At 32.2% G+C, this 20,844-nt stretch overlaps 2 protein-coding genes across 2 annotated transcripts; one reads left to right on the plus strand and one right to left on the minus strand.

Moving 5' to 3' along the window:
• The first annotated feature begins 2,110 nt into the window (after nt 1–2,110).
• Nucleotides 2,111–12,599, plus strand: LOC106669570 (trafficking protein particle complex subunit 10). The gene is made up of 18 exons (XM_014399129.2): nt 2,111–2,578; nt 2,638–2,855; nt 5,035–5,424; nt 5,584–5,695; nt 5,775–5,962; nt 6,038–6,244; nt 6,320–6,490; nt 6,571–6,803; nt 6,873–6,979; nt 7,823–8,036; nt 8,107–8,250; nt 8,331–8,448; nt 8,517–8,729; nt 8,827–9,012; nt 9,069–9,464; nt 9,538–9,715; nt 11,428–11,574; nt 11,637–12,599. The coding sequence occupies exons 1-18, from the start codon at nt 2,497–2,499 to the stop codon at nt 11,750–11,752; spliced, it is 3,420 nt and encodes a 1,139-aa protein (XP_014254615.1). The 5' UTR covers nt 2,111–2,496; the 3' UTR covers nt 11,753–12,599.
• Nucleotides 12,156–17,582, minus strand: LOC106669571 (transcription factor Adf-1-like). The gene is made up of 2 exons (XM_014399130.2): nt 17,293–17,582; nt 12,156–15,458 (listed from the first exon to the last, which is right to left on the minus strand). The coding sequence occupies exons 1-2, from the start codon at nt 17,423–17,425 to the stop codon at nt 14,998–15,000; spliced, it is 594 nt and encodes a 197-aa protein (XP_014254616.1). The 5' UTR covers nt 17,426–17,582; the 3' UTR covers nt 12,156–14,997.
• Between the last annotated feature and the right edge of the window lie 3,262 nt (nt 17,583–20,844).

A 20,844-nucleotide genomic window follows, 5' to 3' on the forward strand; every position in this document is an offset into this window, starting at 1 on the left:
CATTATGAAATATACTAACATGAATTTTTACAATTTTTATTTGTATTAGCATCTAAATATTTAAAAACAACATGAATCACCTCCTTTTCTTCATTCTTCCTTTTCTTTTTCCCCGTTTCCATTTTTTCTTTCTGCTTTTCTTTGTGATTTCATTGTTCAATTATAAATAATTAATATTTAAAAATATAGTATTATTATTTTGTTTTGTATGTTTTATTATTTAACTAAGTCTATAAAACTTTTTTTATAATATATGTACATGTAAGGGGCCTATTTGGACCATTATAATAATACATCAAATTAATATTCAAATGTCAATTCCTTCTCTTCAATAATTTATTTCTTTAACAAGCAGGCACACTTTTTTCCCCCTTACAAAAAGTAAATAGATAGAAAAGTACAGGTATAAAACCAAGAAGAAATAAGAATAAAATATAATAATATAAGAAATTAACAATCAAATTAATTTGACAAAGTAATAATCATAACAAAACCAGCAATAATTCTGAAGGAATTTCAAGTATTCTTGGATAGTGTTAATAACTTGTGTTGTGTGTATGTAATTTATTTATTTGTATATTTGGCTAAACAATAGATTATCATTCTCCTGCTGCTGTCAACAGCTAGGTAATTTATTTATTTAATTTTATTTGTTAAATAAAATATAAGCCCTGATAAAACTAACCTAGAAGCCTATGTTAAAAGCTTTTGAAATTTTGTTTTTATGTACTCCTTTGATCATACTACTGATAATACACCAAATTAATATTCAAGTGGTAAATACCTTCTCTTCAATAATTTATTTTTTTAATGAGTAGCCACGCCAATTTTTTTTTTTTTACAAAAACTAATGTAACAGAAAATATACAATAGATAGAAAAGTACATGTAGAAGAAATGAGTATAAAATATAATAATATAAGAAATTAACAATAAAATTATTTTGATAAAAGTAATAACCATAACAACAATATCAAGTATTCTGGGATACTGTTATTGATTTGTGGTGTGTGCATGTAATTTATTTATTTATTTGTATATTTGGCTAAACAAGAGTTTATTATTATTTTAACAATATAGTAGTATGAATTTTTTACAATTTTTATTTGAATTGGCATCTGAGTTTTTAAAAACGACATGAATCATCTCCTTTTCTTCCCTCTTCCTTTTCTTTTTCCCTGTTTTCTGTAATGGCATCTGAATATTTTCATATGTTTTTTCCTTTCTACTTTCCTTTCTTGGTGGTTTCATCATTCGATCAATTAAAATTTAAAAAATATGTCATTGTCATTATTGTTTTGTATATTTTGTTTTATTATTACTATTGCTGTTATTATTATTTTATTATGTTTATAAAACTTATTTGGTTAGTAATTATGTCTTTCATTTTTGTTGTTCAGTTTTTACTCTTTAATTGTATTTTTATATTTATCATTTATATTTACCATTTATATTATTACCATGTATATATGTTCTTATTCTTTTTACATATATTATTTGTATTTTTTTGTTATTGCAAAATGTCTTTTTTTATAGTGAATTTCGATCCATAAATAAATAAATAACAATATAAGAAATTAAGAAATAGTGTTGTGTGCATGTAATTTATTTATTTATTTGTATATTTCGCTTAACAATAGATTATATTTTTGACAATATAATAATATGAATTTTTCCCATTTTTATTTGTAATGGCATCTGAATATTTTCAGATATTTTTTCCTTTCTACTTTTCTTTCTTGGTGGTTTCATCATTCGATTAATTAAAATTTAAAAAATATATCATTGTCATTATTGTTTTGTATATTTTTGTTTTATTATTACTATTGCTGTTATTATTATTTTATTATGTTTATAAAACTTAATTTATTTATAAGTACATGCAAGGTAGCATAAAGCCTCTATTTGTACCTTTAAAATAAATATAAACAGATTGATATTTGCACTCAATCATCATAACAATTGTCATTTTTGTTTTGATATTTGTTGAAAAATGACACTAAATATTTCTTATTGTTTTATGTTTTGAAAGGGAATTGAATTGTCGATAGATTGATTATTTAATTTCCCTAAATTGTGTATTTCTCTGTTGTCAATTCAAGCCTGGGTTAACCCCCTTTTGCCTGTAATCCCTCCCGTTTTATGCACGACGCCTATTACAGCTCTTTTCTAGCTGTGAGTGCTGTCATCGTTGCCATAATCGTTATCAATTTTCAGCTTTTTTTTCCTTTCTCATTTCTGTTTATCTGTGAACGACCAGTGACGATACAACAAGGCAAACATGCTGGACAGTTAAGTCCATCCCAGTTGGAAAATCAATCATAATCAATCAACCCAGCATTTATTTTTTTTTTTTTTTTTGACAATTCATCTTGCAATTAGTGGTAAAGTAAGAAACAGTAAATCTAAAATGATTGGGTCGTTAAAAATCAGTTTAAAATGCGATCTGAGACTGTTAGAGGAAGTAATAACCTAGATAAAAACATGAAACATTAACATGAACCGACCTGAAAGCCTGGTGAACGGTTCGTCCGGCAATGCAGAGATGCCGATTGCCGGGCGTAAACCCATCGTGACTTGTAAGTAAACCGTCGTGTCTGACTGTCGAGAGGTTTTAATTTTTCTTTTTTAACGGCAGATGCTGGGGATAAGGAACTTTTCATGAGTTTGGAGAATACGCTGTCGACCGCCCTGCCCAACGAGCCTGCCGAATGGAGGAGGTCGTACGGCCGTGCGATTAAACTTGTCAACGTCTCGGCGACATTTGTGCCGTTTACAAAACATGTACTGCCGAAGGAAGGAGATTATCGCTTAATTGACCAACCGATGTTTCACACCTATTGGACTCAATGTTCTGTAAGGATTTTATATTATAATTCTTCCTTTTCATATCTATTAAACTGCACTTGCTTGATATCTCAATGTCACTAGAAATAAAACAAAAGATCTTGTCGCTTTGTACATTTTCATTTTGCTCGTTTTCACTGATGATTGTATGATTTGCTTTAAAAGCTTGCCTTTAAAGACAGTTATACCCATCTATGCTCTTAGCTCAATTTATTTTGTATCTTCGTCACTTCTGATCATTAAGAAATGCCTTTCTTTGGCATCTAAACAACGAAAATGATCGGAAAAGACCATTCTTTACGTTCATTAGATGAATCTCCAGAGGAAGTCTCACAATATAATTATTTCTTGGAATTGCGGCAAAGCAGTTATGTTTGTCAAACTTCATTTGCAAAAGATTCAATACAACTTTATGGAACATACAGCAAAAATAGACGTGTTAAGATGATCAAGGATGATTAAACTTTATTGCATACCTGTAGACAAAATGTGACGAGTTCAAGCATGATTTTTTTATTTTATTTGATTTATTTACAGTCCAAACAGTTCAGGTACCCAAGCACAGGACAATCAAGCTTCATTGTCTTCAGGTCACTGCCAGTCATTTTAGTCTCAATATCCTTGCCGTTTTGGTCTGTCAGATATATTTGGACTTCTCAGCATCATTATTGCTTGGACTATATGGCAAGAAGTTGAAATGCACAACTTAACAGAAGACTTGAACAAAAAATCAAAATCCGCCTTGACCGTCAAGCCTCAATTAATGTTACACGGCTTTACTGCGACCACATTAGAAATATGGAGTGAAATGTGGGGTTCTGCCAATCCATCAAACATCCACGTATCCAATCCTACCGACTGAAAGCCCCCACCTCAAAGAGAAATCTCACAATTCTCACATAAAATTATTTCTTGAAATTGTGGTCAAAACATAGTCATGATTTGCCGCAGTTCATTACCAAAGCTTCAACACAACTTTATGAAGCATAAAGCAAGAATAGATTTGTGAGGATGATCAAATATTATAAAAAGTAGCAGATCAATAGACAAAATTTCTCTGTGTGACAAATTCAGTCATGATTTTTTTTGTTCAATAACGATCATTTTGGTTCCAGTATCCTTGCTCTTTTGGTCTCTTAAATACATGTGGACTTATCATCGTCATTACTGCTTGGTCTATGTGATAAGAAGTCGAAATGCATCTTACAGACCAAAACAGTGAAGATAGCCAGACCAAAATCACAAATGACCAAAGTACAAGTTCATCACCTCGAGAAAAATTAGACTTCTTGTCATCATCAGTGCTTGGTCTATGTGGTGAGATATTGAAAGGCCTCTTACAGACCAAAACAGTGGGAATAACCAGGCCAAAATTGCAAGCGACCAAACATTCATCACCTCTCAAATGTCAAGAAGAAATCTCCATAAAATTTTGGTCAAAACATCATGATGGCCAAAATTCAATTTGCAAAATGTTCAAAAAAATTTCAAAATAATAGATGAAACTTCAATGTGTGACAATTTTAAGCATGATTTTCTTTAGTTTAGTCAATGCAAATCATTTTAGTTTTACTTTGCAGTTTTGGGCCCTCAGGCATATTTATTTGCCTTAAATTGTCTGGTTTATTTGTTAAATTTTGGACAGCAGTTGATGGGTGAAAGGTCAGTTGTAAATGAAAAGTAAGGTGGAACTTNCTTTGAACTTGTTTTGCCATTTTTATCAAATTTTTCTCTCACAAAAATAAATAAATTTGTTATTCGTTTTAAAGAAAACCTCTTTTATAATTTTATTTCGTTAACTTTGCTGGTTTGTGTTAAATTTTGCATACTGATTGATGTTTGAAAGGTCAATTTTTAAAAAAAGTATGGTGGTACATAGGACAAAACCTTGTGCTATTTTTATTTTATTTTATTTATTTTTTTAAGAAAAATGCTTTTTTACTCTTGTCTTGAAAAGTCTGTTTTATGTGTTAAATTTTGAACTCTAGTTGATGTGTGAAAGGCAATTATAAACAGAAAGTGTGATGGGACATAGGACACAACCTTGTGTCTCCTTACAATTATTATGTAGTGCTCATTTAATTCAAAAATATATTTGAAATTATTATATTTTGTTTCCCCCCTTTGAACTTGTTTTGCCATTTTTATCAAATTTTTCTCTCACAAAAATAAATAAATTTGTTATTAGGATGTTGACATATATAAATCGACTGTAAGAGAAGAAATAGAGAAGTGGATGAAGGATTTGTCACAGTACAATTTAATGGACTGGATGATAGTTGTGGTCGAAGCGTACGACTTTAGAAAAACCAACAAACTCCTTCCGAGGGCGACCGTGTACGACAAGGTGAAAAGCGATTACGGTGCAAAACACGCCGACAGGTGTCTAAGCGTTATCAACCCTTTGAAATCGGAATCACGCTCGGCTGGCTCGTGGAGAGGGCTAATTGTAAATATGAGACTCCTTTTGCTAACGGCTTATGACCGAGCTTTGCTCAAATTCGAGGAGATTATAAGAGACCAGAGGGAGAAGCGGAACCAAGTTGGTTGGAGTTTCACTAAATATTTCTTGCTTCAGGTAATCTTTACTTTATTTTTAAAATTGTGTTTGTTTTATTTGTATAAAACCGGAAGGAGAACAATTGCTTTATGCTTAGAACTGCTTCTTGGGATATTAGTTCTTTTTTTTTTTTATTGTATGGCTTTTTTTGCTAATTAAATTATTTTACAAGTACAGGAAGAGCTTGCGTTTGTCTTGGAAATGCTTGGGGTTTATGAAGAAGCTCTGGTTCAGTATGACGAACTCGATGCGCTTTTCACACAGTTTATTTTAAATTCAAGCCTAGGAGGTATGAAAAGTCAAACTTTGTTGTTGATGTTGTTTTTTACTCATAAAAATAAAAAAAATTTGCGCTTCATCTATTTCAGAAACTCCAAATTGGCTCGGACAGTTTCAGTCGACTCTTGACTCTTGGGACGGCGTGAGAATGTCGTCCGGGATCAACATGAAAGAAAGGTCGAGAATCGAGAACGACTCAATTTCCCTTCTTCAGTTCAGAAATTATTTGTTCTCGAGGCAGTGTGCAATGCTGATTTGCGTACGGAAACCGTCAGAGGTTATAAAAAATTATAAATATTTGGGTTTAGTTTCTTTTCTTTAAACTAATTTTGTTAAAACTTTTTCATTTTAGATTGCAGAGAGGACGTTGCCTTTTCTTCATAATACGATAAGAGAAATGTCAATGCTTGATGTATCATACACCCAGGGTGCAATCGCATGTTGGGTCTACCTTTCATGTATGGAAGTATTAGAAGCTTGCGGCAGATTTTCAGAGCCCAATCTTATAGAAAAGTATTCAAAATTTACTGCCGGCATTTTATCATATGCTCGTGAAAAGGCAAGTACTTCGTAACTGTTATTAATTTTCTTATGATCATTTCATTATAAAAAAAATTTCTTGCATTTTCTTCAGTTGGCGGAATTAGGCGAGCTTTGCGGCCTTTTGCCGAAGCAGGTCCAAACTAGTGAACAGCTCCACATTTCTGTACAGATTTTTTCCGGGCTCAGCGACGATTTTACAAAACCTGTCGAAAAGCTTAAAAAAGCGTTGTCGTCTCAAGAAGAATTCTCGATACAGTATCTTGTATGTTAATTTCTTCTAATTTTTACTCTCGTTTTGTTTATATATCTACATTTTTTTTTTTAAATTAAATTTTAACAAAGGGCATATCAGAGCTCGCAATGGGAACGTACAAACACATTGGAAGGGTCAGATGTGCGAGGAGTTTGGGTTTCGACCTGGCAAAATATTACTGGTGCAAAAAGGAGTATAACTCATCTATAGTTTATTTAAGAACGGCTTTGGACTGCTACGAAAATGATGGTTGGAAACAGCTAGCTGCCAATACCAGACTCCTCCTTGCAAAATCGTATTATCTTGTTGAAAATTTTCGAAAGTAAATCTAACTTTATTTCAAAGAGCAACAAACAATATGGAATATTATACTTTTTAAACTTATTTACAGATATACACAGATGTGCCTTTATATAGCTTGTACACAGGAAATCGAATTGAAAGACAGGTTGAAGCATTATGAAGACATGCTGAAAACACTTAGCTCTTCAAAACCAGGTAATATTAAAAGCACTGTTTTTTTCTGGTGGGTCTGTGTGCTGATTATAAACAGGCCTAACGCTGAAGATGACAAAATGACAAAGCGCATCTGACTGATCGGTAACGACCTAAGTTCATCACCCCACAGTCCTCAAGAGAATCTCTAACAATGAAATTATGGGAATGCAACATGGTCAAAACAGTCATGCCTGTCAAAGTTCATTTGCAAATGATTCAGTACAACTTTACGAAACAAAAAGCTTCATAGAATGACATGTTCTGACATGAATTTCTTTAGTCTGATCATTTCTGATCATTTTGGTCTGTCAGGAATCTTTTCATCAGCGCTGGGTCTATGTAGCAAGAAGCTGAAACATATCTTACAGAGCAAAAAAGTCTGCAGACAAAGAGATCAGAAATGATTGTACTAAAATTTCATCACATTGTAGACCCCTTAAGGAAATTTAATGATTTTCTTTATCTATAATCCTCTCCAACAACAACAAATTGATAAAAATAACAAAAAGCATCATGGTACAAAATATTAATAAGTTCAAATATATTTTCAAATGCAACTAATATTAATTATTCAAGGTGTATCACAAGGGTGTATCCTAAGTTCCACCTTACTTTTTGTATACAATTGATCTTTCACACATCAGTTTCTGTCCAAATTAAACATATCAACGTGACAACTTAAGAAAAATAAAAGGGATAATTAGATTAATTATAGAGAGAATTAAAATTATAGGTTTTGGTCCCTCACACGTGTTTTGATTTCTCGTCATCTTCAGTGCTACTTGTTGTCTTTTTGTTATTATGTTGTGTCGTTTTTGTTTGACAAGAGTCATTAATGTTTAGACCCTCCTTGGACGGCTAACATGAACGACTGCATGTCATTTACTGTCGGTGAAATCCAAGTTGACCAGAGGACGTCAACGGTGTCAGTGCCTGTCACCGTCAAGTCTAACTTCCCTTGCGATATAAACTGCACTTCCATTTCTCTAGCCGTAATGCCTTATCTGTCGTCGACGAATGTAAATTCGTATAGAAACAGCCCCGAAATCAGCAGAAAGTATGACAATTTTGAGAAGAACAGAATAATGTTTAAATATTAATTGTTTTTTTAATCTTTTTACTTTTAGAATAAGAAAAACAAGAGATCCTTCGCAAGCTTCGGTCCTTCAAAAAATACCTTTATTTGTTCATCTCGTTTACAAACAGGATAGAAATCTCTCGAGTGCAAATATTGATGTAAGAGACCCAAATATGCTACTTTTAAATCTAAGGTAAATTTCATAGAATACTTTATTATTTTTAAAATAATCTCCCAAATGCAAGCTGTCATTTGTTTAATTTTTGTTTAAAGGAGGCAAGAAAGTGTTAACGTAAAGCATCGCAAGCTTAAATTTGACTTTACTAGATCTTTATCGGCAAAAGATGTACAAATTAAGCCCGGTGAGAATAAAATCACTCTTCAGTCGAAGGTAATTTTTTTTTAACGTTAAACAGTATCCAGGACAAGATGATTAAAAGAGTAAAACTTATTTTTAAGTCATATGAAGCTGGCAATTATAAATTAGGACCGTTCAAAGTAATCCTCGGAAATAGTTTCGAGTTGACGACGCTTCCTTTGAACTACAAGACACACTTCGAAGTTACGAAAATCCTTCCCAGCATCAAATTGACACACAATGGCGATCTTTTGGCCGGACTTGAACAGACGGCGATATTAAACGTTGCTTCAAATGGGTACAGAATATCAGAAGTACGTGGACAAATCAAACTAGTACTGGTTTTATTATATATTTTACGTGCTAGTTAAGTTTAATATGTTAATGTTTTTTTTTTTTTTTTTAATTTAGGGCAGTGTTTTATCATTAAGTGCGACCGATGGTTTACTACTTCAAGAGTCGGGCACTACTGCTGCTTTATCGTCTCAAGTTGATATCCAGTTGCCTGAAGTTTTCCCGAATAGTACTTTAAAGATACCGTTATCTCTTTATGCAGAATTGCCCACTTTCAGAGGAACAAACACGATTGAACACAGCGTATGTACTTGTAAGGCTCCATCCTCCTGTATAGTTTAATTTATATTTATTTTTAGATTATAATACGAGCACCTTGGACAGAAGATGAATGGACCATACCGTTAATACTCCAGCCTGCTCTTTCAGCCAACCTTCGCCTCCATACGGCCAAGATGGACAAATTTTTACTTGTAAACGTTTCCGGGCTGAGCGCACAAGTGCTGCGAGTACACAATCCATCTCTGGTGATATTGAGACCGCATGGTATCGCTTTATCACCTTTCAATCCTCCTATAGTGCCTACGTTGTTAAACGATGAAAGGAAAATCAGCTATATTTGGAAAATCGAACCATCAGAACTTAAGGAAATAGCTTACGTAAAGACTGAATTCTCTTTATATTATGAGCCTGTCGAAAGCGATTCTAAATCACCGTTTCTTTATAAATGTACATTTGATATCAATAATTTTTTGGTAAGTATAATTCTACCATATAACCTGTACCATAATTTTTGTTTTAAATTTCCTATAATTTTTTGTGTTTTAGACGATGTATATCGTAGACTGTAAGGTCGATCCAATCCGTGGTTCCGAGTTCTGCAGGGTGAATACTGTTTGCCACCTTTTGATAAAAATAAGTAAAACGCATATGGGACAGGATACGAGCTTGATGTACGAAGTGCAAGCCGAAAACAACATGTGGGTTGTTTGCGGAAACAGTTCAGGTAACATGTCAAAAGCTGCAGTAAAGTTTTAACATAACGTCAATTTTTTTCTTCTCCTTCTTCAAATATTTTGGTGGTTGTGTTTTTGTTGAATAGTTCTGACGTAGATGAGATTTTGTTAAAATGTATTTAAGTTTTTGTTTGTGGCTACGTTTGTGTGGTAATAGCCAATTGGTATGTAGTTTAGTTTTTGCTGGAGTTTGCCTTTAATTTTAGCACAATGTACATTTTGGACAATTAGAGGGAATTGCATTAAAATAATAATAATAAACTATGTGTTGAGACACAAAGGAGTATATTTCCGAAGATGGTGGATTTAAAACCCATCCATGACATGGACTTTTTTATCTCTAATTTCATGTTTAAAAATTAATTTCATTTTTACTACATAGCTTTTAATGCAGAATTAGTAAGGACTTGTTGATGTCCGTGTTTTTGTTGTAATAGTCAGTTGATTGGTAATTAAGATTTTTTGTTGGCATTCTCAATTTAATCCTTTGTTGGTGGCTATTTTTTTTGTTGTAAGAGTCAATTGATAGGTAGTTATGTTTTTGTTGCTGGAATTGTCAATTTGTTTTACTAATCAATTCTGGTTTAATCAGGTCTTTCTTTATGGCAATGTTTTTGTTGTAATAGTCAGTTGATAGCTAGTCACGTTTTTACTCATGGAAAGCCTGATCTATTTTGTCAGTGAATTTAAGCTGACAGCAGCCTTGTCTTTTTGGACAATAAATGTAAGTCTTTACTGACGGCAGTGCTGTCTATTTAGTTCATAAATTTAAGTCTTTATTTATGGCTATGTTTTAGTGGTAGTAGTCAATTGGTATATAGTTTAATTTTTGCTGTTCGTAGCCATTAATTTTAGCACAATTTCCATTTGAACAATGAGAGGGAATTGCATAAAAACAACTATGAGATGGAAAGTTGTAGTTCTAAAAATGTTGGGTTCAAAACCCATCCGTGACATTGACTTTTTTATATCTAATTTCATGTTTAAAAATTAATTTCATTTTAGTTACATAGCTTTTAATTCAGGACTAGTAAGGACTTTGTTGGTGTCCGTGTTTTTGTTGTAATAGTCAATTGATTGGTAGTTAAATTTTTGTTGCTGGCATTGACTTTGTAGTACTAGTCAATATAACAGTTAATTCAGGACTAATTACTTTTTTGTTGGTAGGAATGGTTTTATAGACCACTTGGTGACTGTAATATTAATTTGTATTCAAAGATTTTTTCATTTTTACTGTATAGCGTTTTGTTCAGAATTAGTAAGGACTTTATTAGTGGCAATGTTTTTGTGGTAATAGTCAATTAATAGGTAGTTTAGTTTTTGTTGTTGGTAGCCATTAATTTTAAAACAATGTGCATTTTGGAGAATTAAAGGAAATTGCATTAAAAACAAAACTATGTGTTGAGACAGAAAGAGGTATATTTCTAACAATTGTTTTATAGACCCACTTAGGGACTGTAATATTAATTCATATTCAGAGATATTTTGTTGGTCAGTTTTTAATATATATATTTTTTAAATTAATTTATTTATTCTTAATAAGGTTTGCCAATTGAATAAGTAAGTAGTAAGATGAAAAAATAAAACAAATTATATTAGTATAAAATGAATATAGTGCAAAATGGATGGCAACATACAAATACTTATTGAAATTTATTTTAAAAAAATCAATATTGGATAAATAGTAATACCATTTTTGCAGATGTACTCTCTTGGTCTGATTCTGTTGAAGAGCGCACAGTCACATTGGAAATAATGCCACTTGTGAACGGTTATTTGCCCCTCCCCGTTGTCAAGCTCTCCAAATATATACTGACCAATCCTAAATTCCATTATGGGCCAAATACTAGTAAGTCTTGATTAATCTTTAAAAATGTGTAATTTATTAATATTATTGTTTTTGTAATATAGGCCCAAGAGGTGAATTCAACAGAAGATTGGAACCGTTCAGCTGTGGCCAGATATATAATGTAAGCAAGGGGGCTCAGGTGCATGTCATAGCCGCTGCCACACCCCAGGACATGTAGCAGAAGTTTACTTTCTTCATACAGACCAGCTGACTATAAATGTCAGCATCGTCTATAATCAAGAACAAATATATTCGAAAAAAGAACAGGTAATTTACGTATCAAAACACAAGTGTTCTACTGTTGTAGAAAGAAAAAAGAAAATGTTTTGTTATTTACCAAAGTGCCATTTTGTTTTATTTTATTTATCAAGAATTGTTTATTTCGTGCAATAAGTTTAATCGACAGCAGTGACATATTCAAATATAATAATTTCAAGCGATTCGTTATATGTACAGCTTTATCATGTCACAAATAGAAAAAAATATATTTTAATTTATTAACAATAAAATAGTTTATACTCGTATTTTTAATGTGTAAAGCATGTCTGTATAAATCGGTAGATTGGAATGTTATGATTTTGTGATATATTGGAGATTAGTAGTGTATTCACTTTTCTACTCGGATTGCGAAAGGTGTCATAAATTAATCAAAAAAACATTTATAGCATACTTTGCATAGTTAACATAGGAAAATTATTGTACTCGGCTAGTTTTAGAATCGTAGGCAATTTTTCAGCACAAAGTTTGCCTGCCGAAAAGCCATTATTTAATTTTATTAAATATATGTAACAGTGGCAAACGTACATTTTGCGTTATCTGTTATGGCATTTTTATTTTGTATTTATTTTATTTTATAGGGGTGAGTCAATAAAAATATCCATTTTCAATCTCTTATTTATTTTTAAAAATCCTTCCAATGTTATTGTTACTGTATTTAATTTTAATAATTGTTATTTTAAATAGCACTATCATGTGCTATTTATGTCTTGGCTTGTTTTATGAAATAAATAACTTTTGATTTTTTATTTTCTTATCACATTATATATTTCTTTTACCTTATTCTTTAAAAACTTAGGTCTTAAAGGGCTGGTAAAATAAAGTATGTTGAGGGATAAGTCTTGACACCTTGAAAGAGAAAAGGCTAGATGGACTTATTCTTGTGTTTTAAAAAAAATTAAGCATAACTTACAAATAACTTAAAAGTTGTATTAATAAGATAATAAACTTAAATTTTGGCCTTGTAGTTTAACATGATGAATACAAAAAAAAATGATATAAATATTAAAGTGTAAATAGTAAGTAAACTATTGCAATGTTCATTGTAATAGTCAATTGATGTTAAAGTTAAGTTTTTGTTGGTGGCAGTCTGTTCAATTTATTAAGTGTTGTTTAATTTAAGATTTGTGGTGGCAGTGTTTTTGTTGAAATAGATTGGTAGGTTATGTTTGTCTTCGTGACTTTGTCAATACTGGTTGTCAATTTAAATCCATGGATTTTTGTTGAATTGTCAATTGATTGGGTGTTTAAAGGTTTTGTGGCTGGCATTGTAAATTTAAATCTTTTTTGGCGTCCTTGTGTTTGTCATAAATAGTCAATTGATTGAAAGTTAAGGTTTTTTTGCTGGCATTGTCCAATTTAAATTTTTTTTGTGACCATGTTTTGTTGTAATAGTCCATTGACAAGTAACTAAGTTTATGTTGGTGGCACAGACAATTTAAGTCTTTATTAGTGTCCATGATTTTAGTGTAATATTCAATTGATAGATAGTTAAGTTTTTGTTGCTAGAATTGTCAATTGTAAATTTAAGTCTTTATTGATAGGTAACTGAGTTTATGTTGGTGACATTGATAGTTTAAGTCAATGTTGTTTGTTGTTTGTCAGTTATTATTTATTTATTTTTTTATATATATTTTTTTTAAAGTCAATTGTAGTTAAGTTTTGGTTGCTGGCATAGACACATAGTCAATAATGCCTAATTTAAATCTTTGATAGTGGTAAATTTTTTGTTGTAATAGTCACTTGATTGATACTTAAATTTTGGCAGCCTGGCCTATGTATCAGTCAATAAGTCTTTTTTGGTGTCCATGTTTTGTTGTAATAGTCACTTGATAGACACATAAATTTTATTTGTGGCAGCCTGGCCTATTTAGTTGGTCAATTTAGGTTTTTGTTGGTGTCCATTTTTTTGTTGTCGTAGTCAATTGATAGACACATAAATTTTATTTGTGGCAGCCTAGCCTATTTAGTTGGTCAATTTAGGTTTTTGTTGGTGTCCATTTTTTGTTGTTGTAGTAGTCAATTGATAGGTATTTAAGTTTTTGTTGGTGACTTTGACAGTTTAAGTCTTTGTTGGTGTCCTAAGTAATAGTCAATTGATAGGTAGTTAAGATTTTGTTGCTGGAATTGTCAATAATGGTAAATCTTTGTTGGTGGCAGAGTTGTTGTTGTAATAGTCAATTGATTGCTACTTAATTTTTTACCCAGCCAAAAAAACTAATTTAAGACGCACAAAGGATAAGCAGGGACTGTCATTGATTTTATTTAACATAGCACTTAATTAATACACATCCAAGCGAGTCTGTATGTTTTTTTGGCGCACTGTTAGTACAAGGTCTCCAAATTCACACCATCACTCAAGAAAGTAACTTAGGTATATTTCATACGAATTTCTGCTTTTTACTTTTCCATTATTTTCTTGCAATGTTAGAAATTATTCTTGTTTGTTAATGTTGTAGATGGAAACAAAGGTATGCTTACAATACTTTATTGTCTGTGCGTACATAACAAAATTTAATACACAAAAGAAAAAAGTATATATACAGACTATTTACAAATGTATGACACAAAGTTTGTTCATCATGTTATTCTCGGTTTATATTTAAAGTCCAGATTGATAAAAATACACAGCGATGATAGGCAAAACCAGGTTTTTTTTGTTTTTTGTTTTTTTTTTGGAAGAACTGGCAAATTTTTCATCTAACAAAAAGTTTAAAAATTAAACAAAAACCAAGGCTACAAATTAAATATAAAAGTCTATATTGTTAAAAAATTCAAAAGTCGTGTTATTTTGGTGACAATAAGACTAGCTTTGTTCCAAAACAGTCCAAATATGCCTATCTTGTTCAGTTTTGTTCAAATAGCCAATATTAATGTCCTTAGAAAATATACATTGCGGAACATTTATAAACACAGAAATGAACTTATAGTGTATATGTTTCTTTACACTTAGACTTGTCCAGTTTTTAAAAAATGCCAATTAAAAATTATAACTTATGGAATTGTTTATTGATATTTATTCTTCCACTTTGGCTAGTTGGTATTAGTCCATTTCCCCCCACAAATTTCTCAGCCTTTGAAGAACTTTCTCTTGAGATAACTTTGTGAGATCATATGAGAATCCAATATTAATCCATTTCATAAGGATTAAATTGCTTGTAAAGCCATAATTTCGTTATAGAGCAGTTCTTGTATTTTTAATCTTATGTATAGATTTCTTGTCGTAGGTAGACACCTCAGTTGGGGAAGGATGCTCATTAAGAAATTATAGTCATCGTCCTCTTCTATATTCGCTGAACTGTAATGGTTAGTGATTTCTTGTTCGTCTTGCAAATTTTTGAAAATCACCTTTTCTTCGCTTGCTTCGCTCGTTTCGTACTCGGTCTTGATTTGGCTTTTCGATTCATCACTGGCAGAGTTGATGGGCTTGACGATGTCATTGAGGTGTTTCGTCGAATATATTTGTTCCTTTACAAACAGCATTTCGTCAAAATATTCCCAGTTGGTCGAAGTCTTTTGCTTACCATTCATGAGACCTTTGTGGACTTTTTTCAACTCGCCTCGAAACGTGTCTCGCAAGCCTTTCCATTTCAGTCTCACGGAATCGGCTGAAAGAAATAGTTTTATTGTTAGAAAATTTAAAACAAACAATTATGAAGATATATTTGCCTGAAAAGTTTTACTATTATTTTATTTATTTTTATTAATATTTTATTTTATTTTAAAAAATTTTTTTTTTTAAAGGATGATTATATTATATTGCATTGTGTTTATATGCCAACTTTGGGAGAAAACGAGTTTTTCTTTTCTGTGCAGGTGAAAAATAATTATTTTGTTTCAAACCTTTTTTTTTTGCCTATACTGCTTCTAAACTTTGCCTTTTCTTTATACGGACAAATATACTACAAACAAAATAATATGATAACAAGGGGGTTCAGGATGCAGCCCTGTCTAGCCACAATTACAACCGAAAAATATTGGATTTTGCAAGAAATCACATCTGGTCTGGACAAGATTGAGCTAAAATCTTGTTTTTGGATGAGTCAGAGTTTTGTTTGAGGTCTTTTGAGGCTGAGAATAGGGTTTGGATAAGAATAGGAGAGCGATATATCCCTTGGGCAGGTGTTTCTATGGAAAGTCGCCCAAAACTTCATCTAAGTGAAATACAAGTGTAGATTTCAATGACTACTTAAACCTAACAAAACAATTTCTTTAAATAAAAATCAAAAAGTTAATTTCTCCTTACTTAGAGAATTTACGAAATATTTACAAGTGCAGGGAGAAAGAACAGATAGCAAAAACTTCTAAAAAAAAAAATATTTAAAATTTTTTTAAAAAAGTATATGAGGTATTTTACAGGTAAACAATTAAAGTAAGATATTTTAAAACTTAAACTATATGTTTACATTCATGTGAAGAGGAGACATTTTTGTACTTTCCATTTTTTATTTACTGAATTTAATTTACAACTTTTCAACTTATTAATCTGTTCTATATATAATATCTATATATATAATATCTAGAAAGTAGATTATTTTTTTTAATAGATTTTTTAAATGACTCTATACTTTGGCATTTTTGAATTTCAGAGAGAGGGAGAGAGAAAGAGAGAGAGAGAGAGAGAAAGAGAGAGAGAGAGAGAGAGAGAGAGAGAGAGAGCGAGAGANTCTCTCTCTCTCTCTCTCTCTCTCTCTCTCTCTCTCTCTCTCTCACTCACTCACTCACTCTCTTTCTCCCTCTCTTTCTGTCTGACTCTCTCTCTCTCTATCTATCTATCTCACTCACTCACTCACTCTCTCTCTCTCTTTCTTTCTCTATTGCTCTCTTTCTCTCTCTCTCTTCCTGACACACTCACTCTCTTTTCCAACCTACGTATCTACCAGTGTATCTTTCTGATTTTTAAATTTCTTTTTCTTGCAACTAAACACGCTATTTAAAAAAAAATTTAAAATTAAAAAAACAGTAGATTTAAAATATTGTTACCACCCGATTAAGTTAATGTTATTAAAAAATAAAATTTAAATTATAATTTTTTTTATACAAGATTGATTCATATGTAAATAAATAAATAAAGCATCCTATAATTATAGATCTTAGATCTTTTTAGGTGTTGGTAAGGGAGGAAATTTTTGAAATGGTCTAAACGTGAAAAAAAGGTCGTTTCTGGGTTTAGATTTTAATGTTTCTAAGCCGAGTAGTTTTTCTGTTTAAAATTTTAAAAAATTTGAATTTTGAGAAATAGCACTGGGGGAAAACAGGAAAATTGGTTAGGTAATTCTTTGGTGGGTCAAGAGATGGCGCACCACGTGGCAAAAAAGGGGGCGAAGGATCTCGCATGCAGGACGGCATTAATGGATGAAATGCGGCCACGTGATCGCACACCGCATATCAACAGACGCACGCCTTCACGCGACCGTCGAACACTGAACAATTTCGACTTACGATCCGCGCCGAGACGAGCTGCGACGTCGTCCCACAGGACCATCGTGACGCTCCTGTCGTGGTAATAGGCGTGTTTCCTGTCCCAGAGAGGCTGCCTAGCTTTCACGCCTCGGATCAGTTTGACAACGTCCATCTCGGAAAGGACCGGTGGGAAATTTTCGCCTCGAATGTTCAAAAAACCAGGGGATTTTCCGAGCAAGGAAAACTGGATGATATCGAATTCAGCAATAAGGCTTCTCTGCGCATACTATCTGCGCTCGCTTCGCTCACTCGCCTTCCCTTCTCTCATCCCTTCCCTCTGCATTGATCCAGTCCCTCGTCTTCTCTGTCCTTTCGGCGACCCAATTCTTTAAGTGTTCACCCTAAAACCCCTTTATTAAAAAAAAAAAATCTATCCTTTATCGAAGCCAAAGAACCAAATTTTGAAGTACTCAAATTCCTCCCCAGCCAAGAAATCAGAAAAGCTGTCCAAAAGTTCCTTAAAAAAACCGTAGAACATTTTGCCATTGTGATGTTCAAAGAAGAAAGCATACTAGAACTGACGAATAGTAATTATCTGATAATCGTAGCACGCCTGTTATCACATCGACCCGAGATAAACATGCCGACAGTCACTGAATATGGTTCGAGTACAAATGTAGAAAGAATAAACTTTTCTGTTATGCACAAGTAGAAGAAGATTAGTTAATTAAATGAGCAGGAATGATACGACAGAAACGTGCAGACAGTCACTGAATATAAAAAGTTTCAAATGCTTGTTCCTTCAATTTTATATCTGCAATATCCTTCAATATTATTATATGTCCTGTTGACATCTACAAAAAAAAAATTTCTAGCGTTTGTATTGGGTACTTGTAGAACATTAGTTAATGATTAAATTCACTAATTTCGTGGTCGGCTTGACCAATTAATATATTATAAATACTTAAGGTTTTTAGTTGAGATAAAAAGTGGGACGAGCGGGATTCGAACCCACGATCTTCGGCTTGATACGCCACTGTTAGTTAATGAATTGAAAATGGACAGTCTCGAGGGAATTATGCGGACAGTCACTGAATATGGTTCGAGTACAAATCTAGAAAGAATTTTAAACTTTTGTGTTATGCACAAGTAGAAGAATATTAGTTAATTAAATGAGCAGGAATGACACGACAGAAACGTGCAGACAGTCACTGAATATAAAAAGTTTCAAATGCTTGTTCCTTCAATTTTATACCCGTATTTTATTATCCGGACGTCTACAAGAAAAGATTTCCAGCATTTGTACTGTGTATTAGTAGAACAATAGTTAACGACGAAGAAATTATGCGGACAGTCACTGAATATGGTTGAAATCTCAAAAGCAAGTGTTTCTTGTTTTGTAGCAGCGTTTTTCAATCCTGCTGCACAAATCTAGAAACGATTTTACACTCTTGAGTTCTTAACCAGTAGAAGAATGTTTAGTGAATTGAAAATGGACTGATACGAGGGAAATATGAAGACATTCACTGAATATAGTTGAAATATCAAAAGCTTGTGTTTCTCGAATTTTGTAGCTGCGTTTTTCATTCCTGCAGTACAAATCTAGGAAGGGTTTTAAAATCTTGTGTTGTTAACCAATAGAAAAATGGTTAATGAATTGAGAATGGAATGAGACGAGAGAAACAGGCAGACAGCCACTGACAATGACGACGTTTCAGAATTCAATTTTATACCCGGTTGAAATATACAAGAAAAGATTTCCAGCGTTTGTATTGTGTACTAGTAGAAGAACATTAGTGAATGAATTGAAAATGGGCTGACACGAGGGAATTATGCGGACAGTCGCTGAATATGGTTAAAATATCAAAAGGCTTGTGTTTCTTGGTTTTTGTAGCAGCGTTGTGCTATTCTGGTGTAAAAATCTAGCAACTATTTTAAACGTTTTTGTTATATTCAAAAAGAAGAACAATAGTTAATTAATAGAGAATGGAATGACACGAGAAATACATGCAGACAGTCATAGAACAAGACGAAGTTTCAAAAGCTTGTTCAATAATTCATGATAACATTATCTCCCTGTTAAAAACTTAAAAAATGATAATAATCATAAAACGTACACTCGGTTGATTGGTTTTTAATTAATCGGAATAGTGGAATAAAATTACTAAAAGACAAAACGGTCAACACGTGCAGCCAGGCACGCACGCATTCGAGAGTACGTGCACACGTAAGATTTGAAAAATGTAAAAGTTTTAATCTCAATTTTAAAATTATACAAAAGCGGTAAAATGTTCGTTTTTGTTGAACAGAAGAATCCAGCCTTCAGTTAAATCATGCCTGGAATAAATATTTGTTGATTAAAAATCATAAGTGTCTAGTTCAACGACTTCATTGTCTTCCAGTGATGCTTCCTGCATGACCATTTCTACATTTTTATTGATCGATCACCATTGAAAAATAACAATTTTATGTTATTGTTAAATATTGAATATAACAAATTGTCTTGAAAAGGTTCATTTTTTTTTCATCCTGGCTGTCCTTCAGGAGTGAGACGTTCCGGCCCATGTGGAGGCTTTTAGGCGAGAATAGGCGGACCCGTAGATAAACGATTTTTATCAAACCAATGTCAAGCCCCTTTATCTAGGTTAAACACTTCTGTGCGTGTCTGGAGACGAAGACGGTTTTCTATTTATACCCGGGATTGTTTAAATAAAATTTTTATTTATAATTTTGGTCTTATATAGGATTTTCTATTATGAAACGTGATATTTTGTTTATGTTGTATTTTGTGGTTATAATGATCCTGAATTGACTAGTACTGCAAAGACAACGACAACAACAGAGCCTCAACAACATGAATTGAACATTTCTGCAAAAACACTGTGTACAACAAAGAACAGGCCACCCCTGAAAGTGAGGTTAATCTTAAAAACATTTAACTAGATCTCAATTAACAATAATTGACTATTACGTAACGACTCTGATGCCAATACAGTCCTAAATACCACCAACATTGACCACCAACTTTATCATTGCTTTAAAAACACGTACGACTGATATAAAAAAAAACCTCAAGCGACTACGAAGACGGCGAATTGACTATTACAACAAAGACATTATATTCGACAAAAATCTCATAATCGCTAAGTTGACAAATATTACAAATTCAATTCTAACAAAAAATATCAAAAAGCACCTCAATTACCTATAATTGACTATCATCGTAATGATTCCGTCATTAATAAAGACTTGACAATAACCAAATTTATTACTTTTACAAAGAAAATAGCTTCGACAAATCTAACTACATAAATTAAGCAAGTATTGACCATACAAAATGAACGTACCCAACAAAGCAAAACCAACCAAACAATAAGCAAATAATGTATTGACTTTCACACCTACAACATAAGCTAAACTTGACTAAAACTACAAAGACGACGTGCCAAACGAAGTCATAAATGCTTTATGGACCATTTATAAAAAAAAAGTTTATCAAATTCATTATTATTATCAAAACATGAAATAACCTTGCATTGATCATTATTGAGCAAAGAAATTGACTCTAACAAAAACAAAAAATTTCATCGG

Source organism: Cimex lectularius, unplaced genomic scaffold (genome assembly GCF_000648675.2).
Source record: "Cimex lectularius strain Harlan isolate CLEC.00 unplaced genomic scaffold, Clec_2.1 scaffold229, whole genome shotgun sequence".
Lineage (NCBI taxonomy): Eukaryota > Metazoa > Arthropoda > Insecta > Hemiptera > Cimicidae > Cimex > Cimex lectularius.